The following is a 20242-nucleotide window of genomic DNA, read 5'->3' as shown; positions in this document are numbered from 1 at the left end:
CGTTTAATCCCATCTTCAACCTTAATCTTGTGCAATACATCTATACTTCCAACATAGGTCTTAATTTTATACGTTTTAAGACATTTTACAAATGATTGAATACTGTTAGAAAAACTATCTACAGAGGTCACCATAATAGTCTATGGGGATTTTTTTGCAACTAAATTATTTAGATAGTTTTTTAAAACAGTATTGAATCATTTGGAAAGCTTATTAAACGGAGGCGATACTTTCTATACTCCACTAATCATTAAACTAGTCTGCTCAACTATTTATCACTTATGTGTTCAATACACATTTCTAGAGTCAGCAATGATGCATATTCACATGGTGTATCTTGACAAACTGTTACCTTGCGTTGAATGATAATGTAAAGTACTGGAAAAGGGAAACTCCTCTTCACTACTTTAAAGAAAAGCTTAAAAAACGTAATTACTTTGCCTAATCTAATGAATGTGCACTCCAGGTACCAACACGTTTGATGCAATTTGTAGTTTGCACTACAGTTAGTCAAGCTGGGTGCTTTCCTCCTTAATCTTCAGTAGTTTTTCCTTTTTAAAGAAATGCTAATTACTACTAATTGGTATGATCCCACTTTGCCTCCACCTCCCCTTCACCCTGCCACGACTGAGTAAGTTACGGTCTGTAAATTGTAGTTCATTTGCCTGTCAGTTTATCTAGTTGGAATACGTGGATATGAGGTGATTAAAAGGAATACATACAATTAAGAGCATTGATCAGAATCCTCTAAAGGTTTATATGTTATATTAGCATAGAAGCTATTTATAGAACATTAAAAAAAAAGTTACTAGCACACTATCCTAAATCTCTTGGCACAGTTAAACAACTGGAGGTTTTTTAGTATCACTCCAATAGCCATTAACCCCTTAAGGACACATGACATGTGTGACATGTCATGATTCCCTTTTATTCCAGAAGTTTGGTCCTTAAGGGGTTAAAGAGTTACAGCGCTGCCGCCCACCCCAAGTGTTCCATAGTAAGGGTTAATACGGGTTTATAAAAATACCCCTCTGAGCCTCAGAGATTTCGCATTGTGGCTCAAAGAATTAAGGTGAATTGTTAGTGAAGGACTCGCCTAAGAGGTTTTGCCTTTACACAGCAGGTGAGCTTGTTATTTTTCCTTTGTTTTTTATTGGGGCTGATGTATACTACAGCCATTGCTGCTACCCAGGAGTAGTGGGAGTTTGAGTGTAAAGCTTAATTTTGTAAATCAGAATAAATCTATTTAACAGAAACATTTCTTACTCATCCCTGAGCATTCCCGGTCTCCATCCCATACGTTGGAAACGGCATGTCCAGTAAGCAGCAGGTTGATTAAGCTTTGACTATAAAAAAAAGAGAGGAGAGGGAATAAAAAACAAAAACACACCATACACACAAAAATGTTTACTTGAATAAAAGACTAGTCAACTAAAATATGTCACACGTGTCTCAATAACAGAATATGCCACAAATGTGACTGTCAATACAAAGCCTTAAATTCAATAATTCACATTTTTTCCAAATTCATTTTGAGGGGATTGAAATAGCAGTATTGATAGGGAATTCTGCTGTTTTAAGAGCAGCAAAAAATAAAATAAAAAAATGTCTATGATAGTGTTATGCAAATAAAGCAAGTAGTTCTTAATAAGTCACAGCACTCCAATGCTTTGTCAGGGGGTGGGGCAGCTTCTTTAGACATACTAAGTGCCATAACCAACACAATTAGGTATCAAAACTGCCATATTATAGTAGATATGGTGAAATAAGTGTGCGTCATTCTCTCCAATTTGTGTTCACCCTTTTGAGCAGTTGAACAAGAACAGTCTCTCCGACAGTCACTAGAGTCGCTTCTTGCTGAGGTCCCTCCAGTAAGTGTTTAAAGCGTTGACACTTACATGGCTGGGGGTACAAAGGCAGAGGGACACTTTAGCGTTAAAGTTTTTCATTCCAAACACTACAGTGTGCCATTAATGCTAATTCACTGACTACGTCAGCTAGGGAACAGGGTATTATACGTCATCTAGAAATACACCTGTTTTGTTACATACCATTACAGATGTTACTGTTATTCTAACAATCAGAATTGTACAGGTATTAGGGTAGCTTGATTTTTAAAATAACCTGTAAATCCAATTTTATCCCCTTTATGACAGGTTATGTGCAAGGCCTCTCATGAGAGGCCTAGTTTCCTTCAAACTATTGTAAATTGTACCGAGTTGATTGCAGAAATCATCTAAAAAGAGTTGGAAAACTTGCCCAACTTAAAGGGACACTACAGTTACCAAAACAACTTTACCTTAATGAAGCAGTTTTTGGGTATAGATCAGCAGTTCCCATACGGTGTCCTGCGGCATGTTTCGTCCGGTGCTATGATTATAGCACCGGGGAAACATTACTGCTGAACAGGGGTCCAGTCAGGTGCCGCGGTCCTTTAAAACCGCGACAGGACCCCTGTAATGTTGGCCGGCTGGAAGGAAATGACAGCCTGTCACTTCCTTCCAGCATCCAGCAGGGAGGCAGCGCAGGTGGAGGCAATAGTGTGATTCTGTGTCTGCGCACGCATCTATGTATGTGCGTCTGTTTTATGTCAGTGTGTGTATCTGTGCCATGGTGTGGTCATGTATCAATGTTTGTTTGTGTCAGGGTGCATGTGTGTATATGTCTGTGTGTATCCATATGTGTGTATGTGATGGTGTCTATATGAATTTGTGTGTATGTGTTAGTGTATTTATACACATCTGTGTTAATGTGCATGAATATCTGTGTAAGTATGTATGTATGTATGTATGTATGTATGTATGTATGTGGTAGTGTATATGCATACATCCAAGCGGTCAAACACCAGCACAATATACAAGCACACTCCTGCAATCTAACTCAAATATTACATACACACACCCCTGCATTTAAAGGACCACTCTAGTGCCAGGAAAGCATACTCGTTTTCCTAGCACTAGAGTGCCCTGAGGGTGCCCCCACCCTCAAGGACCCCCTCCCGCCCGGCTCTGGAAAGGGGAAAAGGGTTAAAACTTACCTTTTTCCAGCGCTGGGCGGGGAGCTCTCCTCCTCCTCTCCGCCTCCGATCCTCCCCGTCGGCTGAATGCGCACGCGCGGCAAGAGCTGCGCGCGCATTCAGCCGGTCTCATAGGAAAGGATTCATAATGCTTTCCTATGGACGCTTGCGTGCTCTCACTGTGATTTTCACAGTGAGAATCACGCAAGCGCCTCTAGCGGCTGTCAATGAGACAGCCACTAGAGGAAAAAGGGGAAGGCTTAACTAATTGATAAACATAGCAGTTTCTCTGAAACTGCTATGTTTATAAAAAAATTAGTTAACCCTAGCTGGACCTGGCACCCATACCACTTCATTAAGCTGAAGTGGTCTGGGTGCCTAGAGTGGTCCTTTAAACTAAAAAATATACAAACACCTTACTTTAAAAGGTTTTTATCTCCTGTACTGAAAATTGAACTTCAATATACAGAGATAAGAAATTCTAAAATAAATATAATTTGCAATAAAGGAAATGTAAAAATTAGATCTAAATTTAAAGGAAGTGTTTATGAAGGCTGTGTAAGTCACATGCAGGGAGGTGTGACTAGGGCTGTATACAATGATTTAACTGCTAAATAGCAGAGAATTGAGCAAGGGCATGAGATTGCAAGGGCATGATCTATACACGAAAACTGCTTAATTAAGCTTAAGTTGTTCTAATGACTATAGTGCTGCTTTAGATTGGCCACCTTATCATGGAGTTTGCAAATAGCTGTTTCAATGTGTCAAAAAATTATTGTTTTGTGGAAATGTCATGGAAATGTAAGTATGGAGTTACCTGCCGTGACCATAAACAGGATCTATCAAAGGCTCTTGAGAATCTTCAATTTCATTTTTTACATTTTCAATTCCCTGGTAAGATAAAATTCAGGTCATCACATTTCATTTGTGTGATATGTAGATAATCCTACAGTCATCTAACACATTTAAAAATATAAATAAAAGCTCAACAAAAATGATCTGTCTATATGCATTAGACAAACACAAGCAGAAGAAACTACTATAGTATAGAACAAACCTTTTTGCTGAATAATGTGACTTTCTATGTGTTGCTAATCCAATTTAATTACTGCTATAAGTCAATGTCAGAGTTTAAAGGAGCAGTACACAGAAGGATGCTCTGAAAACCAACCTTTGTGAGAATGACAGAGTACAGGAAAAGTAGAACGCCACACTTGTTTCTCCAGGTTGAATACTCATGCCAAATTGCTTCCTTTAGTTCATCAGCACTTTGGAAAGTCTGTTTTCTATGGGAATAACAGAGACATCATATGCATGGATTTGAATGGAGTCTGTCGCGTCCCTGCCACCTTTAGTAAGGTCTATGCTATTTTAGGCTTCAGGACAGTTTACTATACAAACTGGTTATGAAAGCTGCAGAATGCATATGGAGCTCCATAGTTTATTAGCAGATAGATTGTACCCTTTAGCATAGACCAAAATTGAAGCAGCTTTTAACCCCTTAAGGACCAAACTTCTGGAATAAAAGGTAATCATGACATGTCATGTGTCATAAGGGGTTAAACAATACAAGAAAGAAAAAAAAAAGGGACATCAAAGCATTTAAATAAACAAAACAAACAACTTTCATAGAGCAGCGATTAAAAAAAACAATATAACATTAGGAAACCTGTATTCCTAATGCTATAGTGCAGGTTTGTTTTGGTCCCCTATTCTCTGCCCCCAGATTTTACTTAAAAACTATTAAAACATTTTTTCTTTTTTTTAACTTGTATTTATTCAAGCACAGAGACTCCTTTAGTGCAGCTACTCTGCCTCCCCCATGACTTCATCCTGCTCTCATATAGGATTATCAGAAACTGATGAAGTGCCACATACTCATTCATATGCTTTACATCGGAAAACATTGAATACCATGCTTTCCTAAGAGCTTCCGCATCAGTTTACTGTCAGTGTAGCAGAAGAGCCTCTAGTGGCTGTCAGGTAGACAGCCACTAGAGGTGGATTTAATCCTGCAATTGCAGGATTGACACAATAGAACCACTTGGCCAAGATCACGTCATTGAGATTAAGTGGTCAGGGTGACTTTAGTGGTCCTTCAACCTTTGGACAAGGTTCTCAGGAGATTCATCCTGGCACATCCTAAAACAGTCTAGTATAGCTTCAAAAGCAAGTTAACCATCGCTGCACAAAAATATATTGGCATTATGGCAAAGAAAGAGCTAATGAAAACCAGAATGTTCATATGACTCAATATAACGCGCGCGCACGCACACACACACGTCTATACCTGGGTTTAAATGTCTGGAAACTGTTCAGCAACAGTTACCAGTCTTATAGGCCAAGAGTATAAAAGTCCCCACTAAACAGCTGATCTCTCACATTTCATAAAGTTTTAAATAAATATGACTACCTTTATAAAATACATTTGAATGTTTTAATTATTAAAAAGGGGCTCCTTAGGCAGGTAGTTTGAAACAGTTTTTTACATTACATATAAAAATAAAAGACAAGCAAACATGTAGACAATTAACCTGATCCGAGACTTCATCTAAATTGACAGATGTACTCTAAACTCACCTATAAGTAGCATGGTTTAATAAAAAATAGTAATATTAGTAATAAATAGCACAAAACATTACAGAGGATCAACTGGAGCAATAAAAGGTTACTTTTAAAGGGACACTATAGTCACCTGAACAACTTTAGCTTAATGAAACAGTTTTGGTGTATAGAACATGCCCCTGCAGCCTCACTGCTCAATTCTCTGCCATTTAAGAGTTAAATCCCTTTGTTTACGAACCCTAGTCACACCTCCCTGCATGTGACTTGCACAGCCTTCCATAAACACTTCCTGTAAAGAGAGCCCTATTTAGGCTTTCTTTATTGCAAGTTCTGTTTAATTAAGATTTTCTTATCCCCTGCTATGTTAAGAGCTTGCTAGAGCCTCCTGTATGTGATTAAAGTTCAATTTAGAGATTGAGATACAATTATTTAAGCTAAATTACATCTGTTTGAAAGTGAAATCAGTTTTTTTTTTCATGCAGGCTCTGTCAATCATAGCCTGGGGAGGTGTGGCTAGGGCTGCATAAACAGAAACAAAGTGATTTAACTCCTAAATGACAGTGAAATGAGTAGTGAAATTGCAGGGGAATGATCTATACACTAAAACTGCTTCATTTAGCTAAAGTAATTTAGGTGACTATAGTGTTCCTTTAAGATTACTTATGTTGATGAGAAAAGAGTTAAAATAAAAAATATAAATTAAATGGGAAAAGTCACACAATTTTATAATTTTATAAAATGATATCCGAATCCAATTTAGTCAAGGCACAGCCAGGGCAAACAAGGAGTAGAAATGTATATTTAAACGTTTGTTCTTCTCTGTATCTTTCCTTCTATGCTATCTCGGACAGAGCTTTTAAGTATAATTAAGAGGGAGCCAAGATTGAGGTACCCCGTTGCAAGATATTGATATTGATATTTTTAATTTCTCACAAACATAAAATTGTTAAATATAGGGGGAAAGTAAAAATACTCTCATAAATTCCAGGAAGTAAGAGCAGCCCTTTATTAAGTTTAAAAGTTTGTGAATGTGCAGTGTATCCCAAGATTTGGAGAGGTCAAAATTTAGCATGGCACCCAGGTTTCTGATTTAGTTCTATGCTCCGTCAGTGTTATGGAAATATTTGGGGTGCCAAGACTAGCCATCACTGGTTCATAGAGACCCAGATGGAGGATTGTAATGCTCATAGAAACCCCGTGTTCCTTGCATTGTAAAATGAGCAGCAATAAACCCTGTCTAATGAGATTTTTCTAAGCTGTGGTTGGAATCAGCAATATACATTCTCCATCAACCACCCCTGGCTAACTTTACAGTCAATGCCTCATTTAGAAGAATATACATTCCAGCAATGTTATCCCTCTAAGGAAAAGCAAACTAATTACAGACATAAGTTGCATTGTGCAGCAAGTATACAATGTGGATAATAAATCATCTGTGTTAATGCATACAGTAAAACTATACCTATTGGTGTTGTTTGGTCTAGTTTATAGAATGATCACAAATACATGAGAAAGAATCCTTAGCACAGCTCCAGGCACAACAAAACTGTATTAATAAAAGCGCCATGGCGGGTATGACCTTTTCCACTTGCCTCCTAAAGAAGATCTTGCGTGGAGTTGTTTTTCCGCATTTTACAAAAAGTGCAGATTTCAATGGAAATTGACACGGTTATAAATTGACCTTGTTACACCCCCCTGGCTGTCAATCAAACAGGTCCTGTTACTTCCTGGTAGTTTAGCTCAGTGGAGTAACTCAAGAGGAAGCAATTGCCCAGAACATTTAACTAGCTAAGAGTTATCATTAAACTGCATTGGGAAGTCTGTGATTGGACAGCCAGTCTGGGCTGGAAGAAAAGGGGAGAGTTTGCAAAGGCTGCAGACCGATCTGCAGCTTCTGCAAATCGTTGCACATGCATGTTTTCATTGTGGTTAGATCTACTTTTGTAAAAATAAACACACACACACACACACACACACACATTTGGGCAGTGGAGTGTCCCTTTAACATAAGCATTTACATTCAGTATTATTGACATTACATGTTTACATCTTCAAAACACTAACTCTGTAATCAACCGTAACATATTGCTAAATGCAAAATATTATAGATTGTTAAACAAACCAAAACAAAAAACCCCAAAAACAAGGAAACAGAAAATAAAATCGGTTTTGAGAAATAGCATGGCCAGGACTGGACACAAACAGGGTTATTCACTAAAATAAGAATGGACGGGAATTCACAGAGGATTTAAAATTTGAAGCCAGAATAGCCAAGCTGAAAACAGAAGTGATTTAGAGCAATTCGACTATATTGGCCTGAATTTGGAAATCCACCTGAATTTATGGTAGTTCTCAAATTATCGAACAACCCAGAAAGTGTTGTGCCTTTTTAAAATTTAATTCATAAAAGTTGTATGAACATCTTAAAAATGTACAAATACTTGTTTTGAAATACCTTATTTCCAGATAAAACCTAAAGGGACATTGTAGGCATTCATCTCATTGAAATGGTTATAGTGTCTGGGGTCCTGTGGTGCCATCCTGCCAAAATCCTCTTTGCTGTAAGGAGCTAAAGAGGAAGCATTAGCCTGAGCAGTAATGGCTTAGTGTTTCGGGTGACCTTTTATTGCTATTCTGAATCGGGACGGCTAGAAGGAAGTGTGTAACTTCAGCTTCAACCAGTAGGGGCTGGGATGGTGTTTTAACAGTTTGAAATGTTTTTTAATGCTGAATGGAGAGACAGTGCCAGAGAACTCCAGGAACTGTAACCAATGTAATGAGATGCAATGGCTATAGTGCCTACAGTGTTCTGTTTTAAAAGCTGGTTGACGACCAATCAAGTATTTCATACTGCCAGTACATCTAAAAACAAAAACACAAAACAAGAGAAGAATGTAGCGCTTCAGTCAAAATTAGATTAATCCCCTTTTCGTTTTGTTTGGAAAAATAATATTTTCCAGTATGTCAAATCTTGTACAAGTATCTACAAAAAATAATTAAACATAGTATAGATCAAACATAACACGGTAATACGTTTTTGTTCTGATATATATATATATATATATATATATATACACACTCACAAATGGAGAGCTATGGACCCAGCTCTGGTTTGAATTGTTTCTGGGTCCATATAGGTGACCCACCCCTATTATCGATATGGATCTTGTTCTTTGGGAAAGATAGAGACACAAACGATTGTGAGAATCTTAAGAATTGAGTCATTATTTTATGACTCTACATTTGTAAGTACCCATTTGGGATTCTTTATTTCATATTAGAATTAGAGCCAACAATACTGCGCAATTGTTTGTGTCTCTATCTTTCCCATAGAACAAGATCCATATTGATAATAGGGGTGGGTCGCCTATACGGACCCAGAAACAATTCAAACCAGAGCTGGGTCCATAGCTCTCCGTTTGTGAGTGTATATATATCAGAACAAACGTATTACCGTGTTATGTTTGATCTATACTATGTTTAATAATTTTTTGTAGATACTTGTACAAGATTTGACATACCGGAAAATATTATTTTTCCAAACAAAACAAAAAGGTGATTAATCCAATTTTGACTGAAGCACTACATTCTTCTCTTGTTTTGTATCTTGTATCAGTGGTATTGTAAGGAATCACTTGAATGTTTAGCAGCTAATAAGAACAATTTACAAGGTGGTATACTGATATTTAAACCAACAAGCGCTGGTTCCGATTTTCATTTTAAAAACAAAAACAACTTTTGAAAAACAAGAAAACACATCTAAAACATAACGACATTTCAGTTTAAAAAGCGCTCTGTGCTAACTGCAAACTGAAATGCCAGTTGGTATTAGAAACGCCATTTGCTCACAACACTGGGCTCTGAAAGTTCAGTTCACTATTAGTACAGATGCACTGCAAACAGAAATGTTCGTAGAAGTATAAAAAACCTCATTGCAACAGTCTGCCCTCTTATCTGGTCCTCTAAGGCGCCGAGGGTTCTCTCTTGCTGGCTGTGACATGCATCTGGCGTTTAACTACCCAATCAGACATTCATTGGCTTAGGGGATCCGGTGACCGCTCTCAGACCATGAATGCAACTCTTTGCATAAAAATATGCGCAGAATTTACATTAGTCCGCAGGGAACTCTTGTTCCAGGCTGGCTAATAACACCCCAATGATCAAGGCTGTGGAGTCACAGGTACACAAGACTGCTTACCTTACAATTATTTTAACAACATGCAGTACTATGTCAGTATTTACCCAAACATCTCAATTATGAAATATGTTTTTGTTTTGCAAGATTGAATAACTCAAGCACCCTCCGTTTATTCAATACCTTATCATTCAACAACAAATCAAGATTATCAAATAAGAAAGTAACAATGGAGTAAAAGAACACAAGCTTATTTACAAACAAAAAAAAGTTAAAATTTCACTTAGCACACCCGAGTTTAAATGCAACAACATGTTACTTACTGAATTAATGCATGAAATCGCTCAAAGCCAAGCTCCTCTGCAGCCAAGGCAGCTACACATAAAAGACACTTTTCAGCACTACACACAGCAATAAAACACAAAGAGCTAGAGTAATCTCTAGCTCACGTAAAAGAATAATTCACAGTTTACATTGAAGGCAGATACATTGCTTGTATTAGAAGCAAATAAATTAAAGGAGTGAATTAGCAATACAAGTTACAAAACAGATTCTTAAAAATATATTTAATTGGGGTAATTCATTTGCAAGACAATTTGGGGCTTCTTATCTAAACAAGCAATGTGACAATAAAATAGTTATACAAGGCTACATAGCACAATCATGCACCACCAAGTGAATGTAATTAGGTATGATAAAAATGCGTTGTAACTCACAATGATTTTATGAATACACTTGTAAGACACATGCATATTGCAGATAGGATTGTGTGCGACAAGCTTCCCGCAGAGAATAGGGCAAAACTTAGGGTATATACTCCTAACTGTGTATGAAGTTTAAAGAGTATAAATATTAGGCTATGTAGTGGCTATGTTTCCTATTGTGTCCAGGTGCTCTCACCTAGTTTTATGCCAATCAATTGAAAAGAGGTTTGACAACTATCGGTGCAATACATAACGGACAAAGACTGCCCTGTCTTCAGCAGTATCGATAAAGTGGAATTTAAACTTTACATTATCAGTGTTAATTTTATCCAACCAGGAAGGCAGTTATAGGGGCAGGTTAGCCAATCGCTCTCAGCCTATGGAGGTGGTGATCTGTGTGAAACTACTCCCAAACAGATGGACATAAAATCAGGGTACAATGCCCATTAACTCGAGGGTGTATTGCTTATGTTATCTAGAGTGTCCCCTGTACTATTTTTGTGAAAACAAATTATATAAACTCTGCTGTCAAGCTGTACTCACTCCTAGTTAAAAATAAGCATCTGCAGTGCTCAATTACCCAAAATACTGCTATGAGGCATAAATTATTTTGTTTTATTCACATAGGGGAAAAAATACATAAAATCCACACGTAATTTGTGTGAGATGAATTAAAAAAAAAAGTGTGTGTGCAAAGCAGCAACGGGATATCATCATCCTACTTTAACAAAATAGAAAATATTTTATTTTCATCAAGAAATATTTGCATAGTATGCCAACACAGAAAAAAATATTTCATATTATTTGTGAAATATACATTTATTATTTGGATCTTATGGAACCAGGTCAGCAAAAAGGAGGTATAATGTATAATTGCCAACAGGAACAATGCACCATTATCTATTTTGTTAAATAGTTTATGCATACTTTAGGCATGCAGCGGGTATTTTTCACGGCAGGTTTGACAGCTAGACAGCTCTGCCAACTCACAGTAGGACACACCTCCAAAAGTCATGGATCAAATTAGATCATTAGCAGCTCCTGAAAAGTGTGCGTCGTTAAACATGTTCATGGCATTGCAAAAATATGTATGAGCTGTTGTCTAATGTGGATGGCAATAAAAAGTTGAGAGAGCTGGGGGAAGATTAGTCCAGTGCTCTCAGCCTATATTTTCGTTTCTCAAAATTCCAATATGAAATATTTTTGGGGTGATTGCTTTATTTTAGCAGCAGGTGTTTTATGCAGAATGGCTTTAAAATGAAATCAGATGTGTATCAGGTGTAACTTCTACACAATGTTTTAAAAGACAGCAGTTACATTAGATGTAAAAGAGCTAAACTAAACAAGGGGGGAAATCATCTTACTTGGCTGTTCCTCTGGTTGACTTGATTCGGCACGGACTTCCCTTTCAGTCTCCTGGTTGCTCTTTCCCTTATGCCAAGTTGCCAAGCAATATGTGCTGGAATTGCTACAATTTGACATTTCCATAATATCAGTCAAGGTTTGGCACAGAGCGTTTTTCTGCTCATCCTCTGTAGGGAAAATGAACACACCAATACCAATTATACGCTTGATGTAAAGATAGGATACAGGTGGAATGTGGGAGGCAGATAACTTGATATCTATGGCTTAACCTTCCATTACATTTACAAGATATCTTAGAAAACAAGTCTATAAATGCTTGTTTATTCTAGTGCAAATTAGCTAGAATCTCTAGACCAGATATTGACAAATATTGGTAGGTTTTCATAAGTCATACAAAACACAATTAAAGGGACAATACAGTCACCAAACCAACTTTAGCTTAATTAAGCAGTTGTTTTGTGTATAGGTCATGCCCATGAAGTCTCACCGTTCGATTCTTTACAATTTAGGAGTTAAATCACTTTTTTTTCTGTTTGCTTATTCGGCCCTAGCCAAGCCTCCTCTGGCTGTGACTAACAGTCTGCATGAAAAATAAAATGGTTTTATTTTCAATCAGATGAGTTTTTAACCTCTACTCTGTAAATTGAACTTTAATCACACACATACAATAAAACTGCATCATTAAACTAAAGTTGTTTTGGTGACTATATTGTTCCTTTGAGGGCAAATCTGATTATTATTTACTGATAGAAATAAAAGAAGAGAGATGGCATAATCAACGTTTATATAAAAAGAAAGTCGGAGAAAAAAAAAAAAAAAATAATAATGCAATGCATTTTATGTAATGGATTTAAACACAATGTTAGCCATTGCTACCACTATTACAAAGAAACAGATGGACATGAAGCTAGATGGAATTATACAGACAGACTACCTTGGCAAATCCTCCAGTTAGGTTTCTCAATATTAAACAAGTGATTCTTCAGCAGAAACGCCTAGAAAAATAAAAAGTGGAAACAATGAGAATAATCATTACAAGTTCCTATTTATATGATTTTTGTGATTGTAAAGAGTTTTGAGAGATATTTGATGGCCACAAAATAAGCCTAATCTTAACTAAAATATATATTTTTTTTCTAAACGTTTGCTTATTCAGGAAGATCAAGGCAAAATGTAACAGCTATTGCTATACACATTCAAAGAAACCACAGAACCAGAACAGAACATCTGAAGCATGTTTAAAGCATCTTCTTTAGAGGCGGTCTAAGCAATGTAACCAATATAGTCCACAGTTGATGTTATGTTCCCTAGAATGCCTTAGCACAGTGCCCAAATATAAAGGGACACCCCATTACCCAAATGCATAAAACTCACTGTTTAGTAAATAGACCCCAAGTAAAGAAAAACGTACGTGTTTAATTATGCATTTTTTTCACTGGGGTTATGTCTAAAAAGAGCGTGCAAAAGTTGCAGTTCTCTTGTGTGTTTCGTTTGCAAGTCCTCTCCTTCTAACCTCACCTAGACTTTCTGTGGCTGTCCAGTCACAGACTGCCCAATGCAGCTCAATGAGAAGCCTTTGTAAGGCAGGTGCTCTGAGCAATTAACTGCCTTTTGAATTTAGCTCCATTGAGCTAAACAAACCATGAAATAGGATGTGTGTTGTCTGCTTGAAAGCCAGGTAGATGTAATTAAGTTAATTTATAAAAGTAAAAAAAACAAACATTTTTTTTTAAATGTTGAAAAGGACACCTCAGCGAGCTTAAGAAATATGTCTGGAGTGTCCCTTTAATACCAAAATGTTTAGGAAATATTTAATATAAAACATAGCATTCCTAGCACCCACTGACTGCATCCATTTCAGCCTCACTGATATTTAAATTAGAACTTCAACATTGCCATTTTTATCCAACCTGGATGACAGTGACTGGTTGAGAGAGCTAGGATTATACGCCAACAAGTATAAACATGGCTTGATATTAAAGGGGATTGAACAGCAGTGGTTATGCAGATACAGTGCTCCTTTCAGACTGGGTTGTCTTCTATGCATGTATGTATTCTATGAGGATGTCCAGCGTCTTTAAATCGCCCATAGGAAAGCAATGAGTCAATTCTTTCCCATGGGGAAGTCCTAATGTGTGAGCATAGGATAATGTTGAAATGGTTTTTAACCCTTTACTTGCTTGCAGGTGGGGGAGGTAAGGTAAGGGACACTATAGTGTTCCTTTAACCCCTTAAGGACACATGACATGTGTGGCATGTCATGATTCCCTTTTATTCCAGAAGTTTGGTCCTTAAGGGGTTAAGGCAAGAGTAGCCAAAGTTCAAGCATAGATGATTTAGAGAAATTTTCCAGTTCGGCTATTTTGACCTTATATTTCAAATTTTCTTTGAATTCACTTTGAACAAACTGTCTCTAACACATAAACTCGATAGCTACCTTCATACACATTCATATTATTCCTGAGTGAATGAGAAGGCCCCCTTTGCAGCATTTCATATGCTCCACTGCAACTGAGCATTTGAAATGGCTTCCTAAAGTCTGAACATCTTATTCACTGATATGGGTAAGAGGTCATTTATCAAAGGAACATTGTATGAAATACAATATGTTCTATTCTAACACCTTGTCAGTTTGCAATATCTTAACCCCTTAACGCCGTTACGGCGTTCTATGCCGTCGCGGCTTTAAAGCCGTTGCGGCGGCATAGAACGCCGTAATGGCTTAAGCCCCCAGGAGATCGCAACTACTTACCTCCGCCGCGATCCTCTTCTGGAGGGCTGCCTGACAGCCCAGGCAGCCCTCCTCCGGCAAGTGAGGCCCCCGGGGGCCATGTGATCGCTCTCAAAGAGCGATCACATGGCCCCCTATAGCTGGCTGTGGATCTGCCAGCAGGGGTGCTGTCTGAAATATCAGACAGTCCCCCTGCTGGTGGGATCTGTAAAAAAAACATTAAACGTGTAAAATAAATTAAAAGTATTTATATATATATATATATATATATATATATATATATATATATATAATATATATACATATTATATATATATGTAACGTCATACGTAATGTATTTTAATATTAGTATTAGAATACACTTAGAATGATGTTACATATATATAATATGTATATACATATATCTATATATATATATATATATCTATATATATATATATATATATATATATACATATACACGTATAATTACAATAATAAATAAAATAATAAAATATTGAAACAAAATTTGAAATAAATTATATATTCATATGTAATTTCATTCTAACTGTATTTCGTTATTAATATATACCGTATTTTTCGCTCCATAAGACGCACTTTTTTCCCCCCCAAAAGTGAGGGGAAATGTCTGTGCGTCTTATGGAGCGAATATGAAGCTTTACTTACCTGTCTTGCAGCGTTGGCCGGCAGCACAGGGCGCACCGCGGTAGTGGAACTTGAATTTCATGTTCCGGTTTCCGGCGGGACTGAAAGGAAGTGTGCACAAGCTGAGTGCGCACTTCCTTTCAGTCCCGCCGGAATCCGGAACATGAAATTCAAGTTCCACTACCGCGGTGCGCCCTGTGCTGCCGGCCAACGCTACAAGACAGGTAAGTAATTATGGGACAAGGGGAGGGGGACAGTATGGGAGAGAAGAATATGGGGAGGGGGATGAAGTCTATGGGGAGGGGGATGAAGTCTATGGGGAGGGGGATGAAGTCTATGGGGAGGGGGATGAAGTCTATGGGGAGGGGGAGGAGATGAAGTCTATGGGGAGGGGGGGTGAGATGAAGTCTATGTGGAGGGGGGGGAGATGAAGTCTGTGGGGAGGGGGGGGAGATGAAGTCTGTGGGGAGGGGGGGAGATGAAGTCTGTGGGGAGGGGGGGGAGATGAAGTCTGTGGGGGGGGGGGGAGATGAAGTCTGTGGGGAGGGGGGGGGGAGATGAAGTCTGTGGGGAGGGGGGGGGGAGATGAAGTCTGTGGGGAGGGGGGGGGAGATGAAGTCTGTGGGGAGGGGGGGGGAGATGAAGTCTGTGGGGAGGGGGGGGGAGATGAAGTCTGTGGGGAGGGGGGGAGATGAAGTCTGTGGGGAGGGGGGGGAGATGAAGTCTGTGGGGAGGGGGGGGAGATGAAGTCTGTGGGGAGGGGGGGGAGATGAAGTCTGTGGGGAGGGGGGGAGATGAAGTCTGTGGGGAGGGGGGGAGATGAAGTCTGTGGGGAGGGGGGGGAGATGAAGTCTGTGGGGAGGGGGGGGGAGATGAAGTCTGTGGGGAGGGGGGGGAGATGAAGTCTGTGGGGAGGGGGGGGAGATGAAGTCTGTGGGGGCGGGGGGGGAGATGAAGTCTGTGGCGGGGGGGGAGATGAAGTCTGTGGGGAGGGGGGGGGAGATGAAGTCTGTGGGGAGGGGGGGGGGAGATGATATGAAGTCTGTGGGGAGGGGGGGGAGATGATATGAAGTCTGTGGGGAGGGGGGGAGATGAAGTCAGTGGGGAGGGGGGGAGATTAAGTCTGTGGGGAGGGGGGGAGATGAAGTCTGTGGGGAGGGGGGGAGATGAAGTCTGTGGGGAGGGGGGGAGATGAAGTCTGTGGGGAGGGGGGGAGATGAAGACTATGGGGAGGGGGGGAGATGAAGACTATGGGAGAGAGGAGAAGACTATGGGAGGGGGGGACACTATGGGACATGGGAGAAAAAAAATATTCTGTACAAACTGTCCCATAGTAAGAAACACTATGGGACAGTTTGTTCAGAATATTTTTTTTTCTGGGTTTCTTCCTCTAAAAACTAGGTGCGTCTTATGGTGAGGTGCGTCTTATGGAGCGAAAAATACGGTATATATATATATATATTGGTAACAAAATACACCTAAAATGACATTCTATATCTATCTATCTATATCTATCTATATATATATATATATATTGGTAACAAAATACACCTAGAATGACATTCTATATATATCTATCTATCTATATCTATATCTATATCTATATATATATATCTCTATCTATCTATCTATATATCTATCTATATATATATATATCTATATATATATATATATATATATATAAAAATACATATAATTACATAAAAGATTACATTAGTATACACGTAGAATTTAAATACCTATAAATGTATATATATTAAAATTCTACGTGTATATTTAAGTAATCTTTTAACATAATTATGTCATTTGATTAATTAAAATTTGATTGACATGCCTGACAACACAGGGAGAAAGTGCAGAGAATTTAATTTGCAAGCACTATATTTAACCCTGTAACTCTCCAAGACACCATAAAACCTGTACATAGGGGGTACTGTTTTACTCGGGAGACTTCGCTGAACTCAAATATTAGTGTTTAAAACTGGTAAATTGTATTACAACGATGATATTTTAAGTAAAAGTGACTTTTTTGCATTTTTTTTTTACAAACAAACGGCACTTTTATGGACTATATTATTGTTGTAATATGTTTTACTGTTTTAAAACACTAATATTTGTGTTTAGTGAAGTCACCCGAGAATAACAGTACCCCCCATGTACAAGTTTTATGGTGTTTTGGAAAGTTAGAGAGTCACATATAAGGCTTGCATTTCATTTTTTTGACATTGAAATTTGCCAGATTAGTTATGTTGCCTTTGAGACCGTATGGTAGCCCAGGAATAAGAATTACCCCCATGATGGCATACCATTTGCAAAAGTAGAGAACCCAAGGTATTGCAAATGGGGTATGTCCAGTCATTTTTAGTAGCCACTTAGTCACAAACACTGGCCAAATATTAGGTTTTTGCTTTTTTCACACAAAAACAAATATGAACGCTAACTTTGGCCAGTGTTTGTTACTAAGTGGCTACTAAAAAAAAGACTAAACATACCCCACGTTCAATACCTTGGGTTGTCTACTTTTTCAAATGGTATGCCATTATGGGGTAATTCTCATTCCTGGGCTACCACACCGTCTCAAAGGTAACACTACTAATCTGGCAAATTTCAATTTGAAAATGGAATGTTCGATATTTGACCCTGTAACTTTCCAAAACACCATAAAACCTGTTAATGGGGGGTACTGTTGTACTCGAGAGACATCGCTGATTACAAATATGTGCATTTTTCTGCAGTAAAATCTAACAGTATTATGACATTTACAGCTAAAATGTGAGGCGGAACTACAAATGTAAAAATTGTTTTAACATTTCTCACAGTTTTTTTTATTTTATTCATAATAAATTAGGTTTCATATATAAACATTTGATATGAAATGAAAGCCCTGTTTCTCCTGAACAAAATGATATATAATAAGTGTGGGTGCATTTAATATGAAAGAGGTGAATTACGGTTGAACAGACATATAGCGCAAATTCCAGTTTTTGTTTACATTTTGTTTTGATCAGAACGTGTACTATTGACTCCGTCCTGAAGGGGTTAAAGACAAAGTACACAGTTTAAAATACAATTTTGCATTCTTAAACTTGTAATATTTGCATTTGCCCATAACAGTAGGGACCCCATTTTAAGAATTTAGTGAGCTTAGTAAAATAGGCAATGGATTTGCAATGAATGAGCTCGTCTAATTCAGGAGATTTGTAAGTTAACAATGGTAACCGAACCTAAAAATGTGCATACCTGTACTGGTGCAATTACAGCACAAGGTCCACCTTCAAACTGCTCTAATGCTGTTGGTTCAGAGTCACTGAAGACAAATCCTAAAGGTAAACAGAATGCAAAATTAACAAATGTAGCATTCACTTCAACCTCAAAAATAAAAAATACACAGCACACGATTTGCTCATACAACATGCTCTATAATTCAGAACAGTAGTAATGACTGTTTCCATATACAGTAGTATCAACACTCAAGAGAAGAATGGCTGAATATGACATTAATTCATTAGTTGTAACCTACACTGAAATTGCTACCATTCAGCTTAGTGATGTGGGTGTCCCACCTGAACAGGTATGCGATGCGACTGGCTAATATTTAAGCAATTTAAAAACTAGGTCAATAATGAAAAAATATTCTGTCATCCTAAAACATAGTTGGGAGCAGATTTTCTTCTAACTCTACTCTGAAAATACTTCAGTAGCGAAATATTGGAAACAAAATAAATTTGTCCTCAAACCATTTAAAATCCATAATGCTTGTCAAGTCATGGAAACTGCAAACAGGAAGGGTTGCAAAATTCACAATAAAGAAATATATCGAAAATATAGTTTTCACACTTTAGATTTGATGTAAGTGCACTCATGGGACAAAAAAATAAATAAAAAACCCTCCAAATAAATGTGATCCCAGACAACTAATAAATATCCCTTGATTAATATGACCTGTCCTTAACCCCTTAAGGACACATGACATGTGTGACGTCATGATTCCCTTTTATTGCAGAAGTTTGGTCCTTAAGGGGTTAAAGAACTGCACCAAGCACCATAACCATAGTTACATAGCTGAAGAGACTTGCATCCTTCAAGATCAGCCTTCCTCACATTAGTTTTTTTGCTGTTGATCCAAAAAAGGTAAAAAACCCAATTTGCAACAAACTAGGAAAAAAATTCCTTCTTGACCCCAGAATGGCAGTCAGATTTATCCTTGGATCAAGAAGTTATTACCCTACATTGTAACCTTGAATATTCTGTTTTTGAAAGTATGCATCTAATTGCTGTTTGAACATCTGTATGGACTCTGATAAAACCACTTCTTCAGGATGAGAATTCCACATCCTTATTGTTCTTATAGTTAAAAAAACCTTTTCTTTGCCTTAGACGAATAGAATACCAACATAAGTTTAAAACGGGTACAAATTTGACATTTTACCAGGGTCCGCTAGATGCCACTGCACATATCATATCTGCAGGGCTTAACTCACTGAATAACAATAATCTGAGGCTCTCAACCAATAAGTTGCCATATAACAGCCATCTAATACATGCATTTTTAAGATTTTAACCCCTTGCAGGCTGTACTTACATTCACTTCACTATATAGCATGAGTAAATAAATTCTGACCTACCTTGCATCCATCTTCTGAAGATGGTATCCGCAAGGCCTTTGCTGTTCTTCTTACCCCACACCAAGTCCACCAGTTCTTGGTTGGTTTCTGACATTATCAACCCTTGACCTTTTCTTCTGTTTGTAAATGATGATACTTCAAGTGTTGCTGTACACTCAACATGAATCACTCACAGACTGCACGATGTAGGTGAATTGGTGAAGCAGAACAAACTGTGGATAAATAAATCATAGATGACTTTTTAAATAGCTACTGACCAGGCAAAGTTCCAGTTTTCCAGATGTGAATAATTTCATTCACAAGAAATCAGAGTGCTGGCTGACCAGGTATGTATGTCAATGTTATTGCAATTCCATAATTGCACCAGACAAATTCTCAGCACAAAATGCGTAGAATCTATTTCTCAATTAAAAATAGCAAGTGGTGAGTTAAACTTATGGATTTAGGGTGTAATTC

General features: G+C 37.9%; 1 protein-coding gene across 2 annotated transcripts in view; it reads right to left on the bottom strand.

The window, feature by feature from the left end:
* Positions 1-20242, bottom strand: part of MINDY3 (MINDY lysine 48 deubiquitinase 3) — a 286417-nt gene that overhangs the window by 72112 nt on the left and 194063 nt on the right. For both annotated transcript variants that reach the window (XM_063452471.1, XM_063452470.1), the window contains exons 2-9: positions 19787-19998; positions 18402-18481; positions 12720-12780; positions 11785-11952; positions 10040-10091; positions 4188-4302; positions 3834-3907; positions 1267-1346 (exon numbers count right to left, since the gene is read on the bottom strand). In XM_063452471.1, the coding sequence (XP_063308541.1) occupies positions 1267-1346; positions 3834-3907; positions 4188-4302; positions 10040-10091; positions 11785-11952; positions 12720-12780; positions 18402-18481; positions 19787-19880 (724 nt within the window). In that variant the 5' untranslated portion in view covers positions 19881-19998. The remainder of the gene's footprint in view (positions 1-1266; positions 1347-3833; positions 3908-4187; positions 4303-10039; positions 10092-11784; positions 11953-12719; positions 12781-18401; positions 18482-19786; positions 19999-20242) is intronic.

Source organism: Pelobates fuscus, chromosome 4 (genome assembly GCF_036172605.1).
Source record: "Pelobates fuscus isolate aPelFus1 chromosome 4, aPelFus1.pri, whole genome shotgun sequence".
Lineage (NCBI taxonomy): Eukaryota > Metazoa > Chordata > Amphibia > Anura > Pelobatidae > Pelobates > Pelobates fuscus.
This window is presented reverse-complemented; position numbering and strand designations above follow the sequence as displayed.